Below are 10,463 nucleotides of genomic sequence, written 5' to 3' on the forward strand. Positions count from 1 at the left end.
TCCACGAGTGATTCCAGGACTCGGTCGATGTGCAAAGAAACTGCACCACCGACAATGACCGACATGAGGTAAATGAAAGTAGCCCTCAACCCTTAACATGTGTGCGTCGCGTGGCCATCGTAGGTATATCGCACACACACAACCTGATATCGGTCCAGTGTTTCACCTTAAAATCCGTTTGTAGATTTTGTATATTTGTGCTATAATTATTATCCATAGCTGGTTCAATTTAATGCCAGAGTAAGCAAATCTGCAAATACCTCAAGAAATTGTAGTTTATGTTTCTATGTTTACCTTTCAGTTCCACTCTCCTCATCATTGTTTTCAGGTTCTTTTTTTTCAGAATTATCACACCAGTTGCGATCAAAAAATCATTGGATTATCAACATCAACCCCTAAATATTTGACTTAAAAAAAGTCAACCACATATTGTAAGTCACAAAGAAATAAAAAAATGTACAACTTCAAGTCGGGTGGTCACTGACTGGGAAAACCGGGAACTATAGCCCAGATTTTTGAACACCAAGAAGTACCCTAGAGTTTAGAGGAAAACCCGGAATTTTCCAGATTAATTTTTTACTTTTGTTGATTTTATCTAAATTTTCCTAAAAAGTCGTCTTTTTTTGGGTAGCAAAATCAACTATATTGAGAAACACTCGTTCATTTCGAACAGCTAGTTCGATCTTTTAGGCTTTAAATTAGAAACAGTTAAATTCATTCAAAAAATACGAATTTTTAACGAAATACTTAAATTCTCAACTAAGAAAAAGTAATTTGAAAAACAAACAGTTGAATATTCAGTTAAAAAAATTAATTTAAAAAAATAAGATTTTTCAACAAAAGAAATTAATTTTGAACTAATTGTAAGATTACGCATCTTTTACCAATAAAACGAACTTTAAAGAAAGTAGTTCAACCAACAAGTTGAAATTTCAACAAAATACTTGAATTCTCAACTAAAACAAATTAGTTTTCAACCAAACAGTTCAATTTTTAACCAAATAGTTAAATTTTCATTTAAAAAATTGAGTTTTAACTCAATTTTCAATCAAAGAATATGAATTTTTTACAAAAAACGCAATAGTTGATATTTCAGCCAAAGAAGATTTTAAATTATAATTTAATAAAAAATTAATGTTTGACCAAAATAAGAATTTTTATTAAAATAGTTCAATTTTTAACAAACGATGAATTTTCAACTAAGATCATGCATCTTCAACCGGAAAAATGAATTTTGAAGAAAGTTCAGCTTTTAAGCAATAAGTTCAAGTTACAATCTAAGAAGATGAATTTAAAAAAATGTAATATTTGATATTACAAACAAACCAAATTTTGTTTTAAATTAGAAACAATTAAATTTATTTTAAAAATACGAATTTTAATGAAATATTTAAATTCTCAGCTAAGAAAAATTAATTTTAAAACAAAAAATTCATTAAAAATTAATTAACGAAAAATGTTTCACTAAAATAAATAAATTTTTAACTGAGATTATGAATCTTTAACCAAAAAGATGAATTTTGAAGGAATTAGTTCAACTTTCAACCATAAAGTTAAATTTAAAATCTAAGAAGATGATCTTTCAACATAAAATGTAATATTTGATATTACAAACAAAAAAAGATTTTGTTTTAAATTAGAAACAGTTAAATTCATTCAAAAAATATGAATTTTCAATGAAATATTTAAATTCTCAACTAAGAAAAATTAATTTTAAAACAAACAATTGAATATTCAGTTAAAAAAATAATTTTAAATTTTTTTTACTGAAATAAATACATTTTTAACTATAAGTAAGATTATGAATCTTTAACCAAAAAACTTAATTTTAAAGAAAGTAGTTCAACTTTCAACAGAGTTGAATTTTCAACCTAAAAGGTTGAATTTTCATTGAAATACTTAAATTCTCAACTAAAACAAATTTTTTTTCAACGAAATAATTCGATTTTTAACCAGTTTAATTTTCTGCCAAATAGTTAAATTTCTAGTTTAAAAAATTAATTTCAACCAAAAAAATATTTCCACAAAATAGTATCGTTTTCAACCAAAAAGATGTATTTTCAACTAAAATTATGAATCTTTAACAACCAAAAATATATGAATTTTAAAGAAAGTAGTTCAAATTTTAACCAAATATTTAATTTTAAATCAAAAACAGTTGCATTTTCAACCAAATAGTTAAATTATCAATGAAAAAATAAACGTTAAACAAAAAAAACTAATTTTTAACTTTAAACAAAACAATTAATTTTAAAGAAAATAGTTCACTTTTCAACCAATAAGTTGAAGTTTTAATCCAAATGAATTAATTTTTAACAAATAATTTAATAATTAATATTTCAACCAAAAAATATTTAGTTTTAAATCAGAAACAGTTGAATTTACAAAAAAAAAAATTGAAATTTTCAATCAAATATTTGAATCCTCAACTAAAAAAGACTAATTTTCCGCCAAATAGTTGCATTTTTATAAAAAAAACATGATTTTCTAACAAAAAATACATCTTCTCAATAAATCTCATGCATTTTTCAATTAAAAAGTTAAATTTTCGGCCCAGAGGATTAATTTTCTACGAAATAGTCAAATTTTTAACACAGCAATGCCACTTATCATTATACTGTCAATTCTATATGCATTTAGACACTATCATAAGTTTAATTTTAAGTTGATTAATCCTCATAAAAGTCGATTAGTCTCACACCCTATAAGCACAAAATTGCCTTCATTCAAATTTCGACTCTTGGCCACAGTTTCTACATTTTTTAGCTTTTTCCATTTTCTATTGCTATTTAATCAAGTAAAAGTATTAAAAGCTTTCTCATACTTAAGAATCATAATTTATTTTAAGCTATCCTTTTTCCATTCTAGACTATTCATCAAATCCAAAGTTATTTGGATTTTTGTAATCAATTGTAATAATTATTAATTGTAAGCTGCTGACATTTTGAAAATATTTTATAGATGTATATTTTTCCGGACAAATTAAAAATCGAGTTTTTCATTTCAAAGATGAAAGCTTCTGTCGAAATCGGAATAATGTTCAACAAAACAGTTGAATTTTTAAACGAAAGAGATTAATTCTGAACGCGGAATTTAATAGTAAAAATTTTCAAATTAAAAAGCGAGTTTTTAATATAACCGATGAAAGTTTCTGTCGAAATTGGAATATTGTTCAACAAAACAGTTGAATTTTTACACGGAAGAGATTAATTCTGATTGCGAAATTTAATAGTAAAAACTTTCAAATTAAAAATGGAGTTTTTCATTTGCAAGATGAAAGCTTCAGTAGAAAATGCAATAATGTTCAACAAAATAGTTGAATTTTTTAACGAAAGAGATTAATTCTGAAAGCGGAATTTAATAGTAAAAATTTCAAAATTAAAAATCGAGTTTTTAATTTACCCGATGAAAGTTTATGTCGAAATTGGAATAATGTTCAACAAAATAGTTGAATTTTCAAACGAAAGAGATTAATTCTGATTGCGAAATTTAATAGTAAAAATTTTCAAATTAAAAAGCGAGTTTTTAATATAACCGATGAAAGTTTCTGTCGAAATTGGAATAATGTTCAAAAAACAGTTGGATTTTTAAACGAAAGAGATTAATTCTGAACGCGGAATTTAATAGTAAAAATTTTTTAAATAAAAATCGAGTTTTTCATTTCAAAGATGAAAGCTTCTGTCGAAAATGCAGTAATGTTCAACAAAATAGTTGAATTTTCAAACGAAAGAGATTAATTCTGATTGAGAAATTTAATAGTAAAAATTTTCAAATTAAAAATTGAGTTTTTAATTTAATCGATGAAAGTTTCTGTCGAAATTGGAATAATGTTCAACAAAACAGTTGAATTTTTAAACGAAAGAGATTAATTCTGAACGCGGAATTTAATAGTAAAAATTTTCAAATTAAAAAGCGAGTTTTTAATATAACCGATGAAAGTTTCTGTCGAAATTGGAATAATGTTCAACAAAACAGTTGAATTTTTACACGAAAGAGATTAATTCTGATTGCGAAATTTAATAGTAAAAATTTTCAAATTAAAAATCGAGTTTTTTATTTAACCGATGAAAGTTTCTGTCGAAATTGGAATAATGTTCAACAAAATAGTTCAATTTTTAAACGAAAGAGATTAATTCTGATCGCGGAATTTAATAGAAAAATTTTCAGATTAAAATGTGAACTTTTAATCTAAAAGATCGAACTAGCTGTTCGAAATAAACGAGTGTTCATCAATATAGTTGATTTTGCTACCCAAAAAAGATGACTTTTTAGGAAAATTTAGATATAATCAACACAAGTAAAAAATTAATCTGGAAAATTCCGGGTTTTCCTCTAAACTCTAGGGTACTTCTTGGTGTTCATAAATCTGGGCTATAGTTCCCGGTTTTCCCAGTCAGTGACCACCCGACTTGAAGTTGTACATTTCTTTATTTCTTTGTGACTTACAATATGTGGTTGACTTTTTTTAAGTCAAATATTTAGGGGTTGATGTTGATAATCCAATGATTTTTCGATCGCAACTGGTGTGATAATTCTGAAAAAAAGAACCTGAAAACAATGATGAGGAGAGTGGAGCTGAAAGGTAAACATAGAAACATAACCTACAATTTCTTGAGGTATTTGCAGATTTGCTTACTCTGGCATTAAATTGAACCAGCTATGGATAATAATTATAGCACAAATATACAAAATCTACAAACGGATTTTTAGGTGAAACACTGGAAATTAAAAACACACAAAACTGACCCATTTATCTGTCAGATTGTATCTGTCAAAAATTGTGACTCTATTTCTCTCTGATAAAATTATTATTTATAGGTTGACAAAGGTTTGTTTTCTTTTCCAAATTTGGCTTTCGTCTAAATTTTGCCAGTTGTTTTTATTATAGCACAATTTACGTTTGTATCTCGGGTGAAGAAATCCATTCTATTGTTTGACAAATATTCTTTGCAAATCAATATTTTTCACAGAAAATTACCCCGAGTGATCTCCAATTATAATTTTATAAACGTGAAAAAACCACATTTCAATGTTTTCTATGAAAAACACAATCCCAGAGTGACAGAACGAAATCGGAAACAATAAGAGTTAATTTATTCAGGAACAAGCTTTTTGAACAAAAATGACCTTGAGTAAACCTTTGATATATATTTGTTAATTTTTACAAAAATCAAGTGTTATTTTCTTACAAAAAAATAATAATTTGTGGGGGATGACAAATGATCAAAAAATAAATAAAACTTGAAGTTGTACGATTTCAATTTGTAACTAAATAATTTGAAAGGTTTCAATTTAAAATTATCAAACACTTTCCATTCAAAAATTCAGATGACATTTAAATAGCTTTAAATTTGAAATTATTCAATATACTGAAGACTACAAATTTAAAATGTCTCAACTATTAAGGCTTTAAATATTTTAGAAATTGCTGTCCTGGAGACTAAATAGCACTTATTCTTTTATTAAGAAATCACCACCAAAATTGTTAAAAAAAGTTTTTGAACGAATTTTAAAAACCTTAAAAAAGGTCAGAGGTTTTAATAGTTCAGTATATGTGATAGAACCTCTTTAAATTTGAAATTAGTCTATACTTTTTCATGTTTGAGCTACAATTATTTAATTTTAGAAGTTATAAATTACAATCGTGAAAAACAAATAAAATGTTTTAATTAATTCATATTTAAAACAAAAAACCGTTGTATAATTCAATATAAATGCAGCTGCAAACATTTAATTTGAAATGCGTTGAATTCAAGGTATATTTTAAAAAGAAAACTGAAAGCAAAGGATCGACTTTCAAAAGAAGCAAAAGTAAGTGACTCGCTGGATTGCAAATGAACATGGAAAATGATGTATTTTCGCATCTTTAAATTTTAAATTAAAGCTTTTTTGCATTGTAACAATTTCGAATCCCAGAATGTTATTTTTGACCTAACCTATAACTCATAACGAAAATTCTGAAAATTCAAACAATAAGGCTGTATTCTGAAAATGAAGCAATTTTAACTTTAAAATTCAAGTTCTTAAACTGAAGGCCTAAAAATTTGAAAATTTAACAATCAGTGTTGTGTAAATTGTATTGATGTCTTAAAAGAGTATAAATAGTTCTTAAATTAATTTTTAAATTTTCTGAAGTTTACCTTTTTCACATACCTAGATGTCAAAAAAGCCTACCCAATTTTTGCAAATTTTAATCACTTATATTCTAAGAGAAAATCACTCCCGTTTACCAGTGACTGAAATGGATTAGAAAAAAAATCGCCAAGATCCAAGAATAAAAATTGGATTTACAGCGAATTTTTAAACTTCTAATTGTGATTATCTTTAACTTTGTGATATAAAAAATTTCCATACAATTTTTTTTTTATTAATACTGTAGGGAAAATCAACAAGATCGAGCGCCGAAATTATAATTATAGCAAATTTTCTATAATTCTATGGGGACGGCTAAAATATCTCAAAAAATAAAATTCCCGACTCAGTAAAACTCTCTGTCCTGAAAAATACAATTCCAAAACTAATACAATTCCTGAACAGTTTATAATAATAACGAATTTGAAAATTCCCAAATAATAAAGCTCCCCAAATAAAAATGTTTCTTAATCAATATTAATTATTTATTAAAAATACGATAATAATAATATATTGTTATCAAATAAATTTTTGTTTAATATTTAAAGTGTTAACAATTATTGTTTGAATTTAAAATTAAAATTATACAACAAATTTTACCGACAAATTAATATACAAAAACACGTGTTTTTCAATTAACATTTCGATTTTTCGGAAGAACTTTTGTGATTTAAAAAAATACTATATACATTTTCAACCAAAATATCTTATCCAGAAATATATTTTGTTTTAATTATTGTTATTTTAAATTTAAACAATAATGTTTAAACACTTCAAACATTAAAAAAATTGTTTCTTTGGTATAAATATTTGATTATTTCAATTAAAAAAATATATTTTTCAAAGAAAATTGGTATTACTCAGGGTTTAAATAATTATACATAAGTAGAATAACAATTATTTAGATTTGTTCATTAAAAATTATTGAAATGTAAAAAATAATTTTTTTAATGACATGAATTTTTACAATATTAATTAATGAATTGGCTAAATCAAATTTTATACTACGACTTTTCAATTTTTACGAAGAAAAAAAATTAAAATGAGACACAACATAGGGAAAAATGTCTAATTGTATTGTTTGTAAAAGAAAGTAAAGAAATTGAATTCTGAGGTCATGGCTTTTTCTTCAACACATTTTGATTAAATTATTTCGATTAAAAATAAATGTAATTCTATCATAGAGAAGACCAACATAAAGATCACATTAAAGTAATATTTTTCAAAACAGAGTGGAAAAATCAGAAATAAAAGAAATATTTTTATGAGGTTAAAAACCCTTTTTTACAATAGATGTGCGTAATGTTTTTTAGTTCTAAAAACTTTTTTTCAATTAAGTCTATTTCATAACAATAGGTAAAAGGTAAGAGAGGATTTATGATACAACTAAAATGTAAATTACATGAATAAAGTAGAAATGTTTTTACTGCTGATTTGTTTGGAATTATATTTCAATAAAAAATTTTTTAATTATACTATAAATATCATAGAGAATTCATGCTGCAGGCGATCGGTTATCTGAAATTACATTTCAAATTTATGCATTATGCTATAAAAGTAATAATGGAAGACAAATTGCAGTTAAAAAAAGATAGTTCGTTTTTTTTCTAGTTTAGAATTGTAAGAACCTAAATTCTTATTGGTAAGTTATATGCATAGCCATGCTTTTGGTAGCATATTTGTTTTCATTGTCTTTTTTCTTACATTTAGTTTGATTACAAATTCTTAGCAGAAAGAGCAATTTTTTACGACCGGGTCGTTTCAAAACAATCACAACACGAAAATATATTATAATGACTTATAACCTGTTCTTAAGATTACTTTAAATATTTCGCGCTTTGTTACGTATTTCCGATTCCGGTTTCGCGGCGGCTAGTAGAGAGGGTAACGTGTCACAACTCTACGGAGGAACTCTAGTTTTTAAACTTTTTAAACTGCGCTTGCGTCGCGCCGATCAGGCACCGACAACCCAATTGGTTACTGTTTGCGCGCTGAGTTTAAATTATATAAATATTCAGATTTAATATTTATAATGAATAATTCAAGTATAATGAAAAAGAGGTTATGAATTCTAAGTTGAGAGAAGTAAATCATTCCCAATGACTTATCTCGTCTCTGTCGAGTCTAAAAAATTAAAATTTTGTTTATTGCCGACAATGTCACTTAAAATAAAATTACTAAAATTACCAACAATGAATTACTGCACTGATAAATGTTATATCGTACATTTTTTAATAACTTGAAGAAGACCTGAATTACAAGACAGTGACACAATATTCGCTAAATATATAAATAACATTTTTAGTTTGTTGTCTAGATTCCAGAAATTTAAACAAATTTTCTGTTACGTATACTGTGACTAATTAATTATTGTATAAATATTATAAAATATATAATATTGTATACAAATAATCAAATCATATTTATACTATTTAAACTAATATTTTTTGCTCAATAATTAAACTTCTTATTACCTTTTTATTAACATTTTTAAACATTTAAAATGCTAAATTAAAGAAAAAATCTTTTTTATCCTAACATCGGAATTAATCATGTTTTTTGCATGGAAATAGCATTATTTTTTGATCGATTACTCCAAAATTCCAATTTAGGATTAATAAATTACTTTTGATGCGTTTTCCAATCATTATTACTCATAAATATTAAATCTAAATATTTTTATAATTCAAACTCAGCGCGCAAACAGTGACCAATCAAGTTGTCGGCACCTGGTCGGCGCGACGCAATCGCAGTTTAAAAAGTTCCCAAGATTGGGGTTTTAGCGCTATTGTTTTTTACGCTAAAACACTCAAAACAAAATGATAATCATGATGACATGCAAGATCAACATATTCAAGGAGATTAGCATGATATTAGATAATAAAAATAACATGCTGAATAATAATAGCATCATTTTACAAACAGTACACAAGTTATTGTCAAGAGTAGTTGTTCAGATTTAAATATACTTATACACCTGTCGTCTAATACTGGAAATTCAGTAAAAAGGTAAATAAGATTATCATAACCTCTTTTCACCGTTTTTACAAAACATGTTTTATAAATGATAATCTTCAAAATCATAAACTTCGTGTATGATCATTTGAAAGTTCTAAAGAAATTGTTAATTTTAGAAAATTAAAAAAATTTAAAACACTTGTTTACTAATTTTAATTCTTACTAACGCTTGAATTATGTGTGGACAATTCTTTGGGACCTTTAACTTTTGGACTATCTGTTTAATGCGGAATATAAATGAAAAAAGCACATATAAGTAATTTCCCATACATTCTATTTCATGTTCGTGTAGAATGAATCTGAGGCGATTTGAGGTGTGTGTGGGGGGGTCCAATTTTTTCCAATTTTCATGCATATTACTACCAAATTTGTTCGAATCTAAAAAAAATAAATGCGTTTTTTTAACGATTCGTAAGAAAAAAAACGTATTTGTACATTTTTCTCAGAATCCTCCAAAGAAACCCCATATAAGAGAAAAATGGGGGTTTTAAAGTATTAAAATGGTTTCTAATACAAAAAGTATTAGTTTTTTTTTATAATTATGTGTTGAGACAAATTGTTTAAACAATTATTGATTTTAACCAATTTTCTCTTAGAAAAGAGTTAAAAAGTTGACTTTTTTTAATTTATGAACTTATTATCAAATTTTCAGTTAGTGTGAGGTAAAAATAAATCCAATTTATCAAAAATAATTGTTTAAATAAATTATTATTGTGTATAACTATCTTCTATATCAATGTTAGAGAGTTGTGGTTTTTTTTTTTGAGATTTTTTACTATTTGTCAACTCTTCACTCAATAATTAAAAAAAAGCCAAAAATTTTGTTCAATTGTCGAAGCTTTCTTCAAATCAACTAAATTCAGCAAACCAAACATAATTTAATTTAATAAAAAAAATATTTTATACGTGTTTCATTGTATGTAATAATAGCTTACAATATTACTTTTATTTAAAAAATATTAGACAAAAAGTTGAGAATTTCAGAAAAAACCGCAACTTTTTAACATTATTTAATTAGAATACTGTTAAAAATACAATATTATCTGAATAAATATGTTTATTAACTTGAATTAATTATAATGGAAACTCTAATTGAAAAGTGTAAAATTTTAGGGGGGAAAACAAAGTTTCTGGCATTAATATAATAAATGATTTAAAAAATTATTTGTGTTAAATTTAATTGATCATTGTCTCGCTCGAACTGTAAAGCTGGAATATATATATTTAAAAATTTGTCATAAGGACAACCGCAGGATTTCGCCGGGAGCGGGTGCTAATCTGAAAAATTGCACCCGCTTCCAGCGAAATCGCGG

The 10,463-nt window shown here is 25.5% G+C and overlaps 1 protein-coding gene across 4 annotated transcripts in view; it reads left to right on the plus strand.

Annotated features, from left to right (window-relative positions):
* The first annotated feature begins 4,532 nt into the window (after positions 1-4,532).
* Positions 4,533-10,463, plus strand: part of LOC117177809 (serine hydrolase-like protein 2) — a 32,556-nt gene continuing 26,625 nt past the window's right edge. For 2 of the 4 annotated variants that reach the window (XM_033368752.1, XM_033368755.1), the window contains exon 1: positions 8,969-9,141. Coding sequence is in view for 1 of the 4 variants with exons in the window: in XM_033368754.1 (XP_033224645.1) it covers positions 4,558-4,582 (25 nt within the window). In the remaining 3 variants the exon portion in view is untranslated. Of the gene's footprint in view, positions 4,583-8,968; positions 9,142-10,463 lie in introns of those variants that run through there. The other 2 variants (XM_033368756.1, XM_033368754.1) reach the window with 2 other exon arrangements.

This window comes from Belonocnema kinseyi, chromosome 8 (genome assembly GCF_010883055.1).
Source record: "Belonocnema kinseyi isolate 2016_QV_RU_SX_M_011 chromosome 8, B_treatae_v1, whole genome shotgun sequence".
Taxonomy (NCBI): Eukaryota; Metazoa; Arthropoda; class Insecta; order Hymenoptera; family Cynipidae; genus Belonocnema; species Belonocnema kinseyi.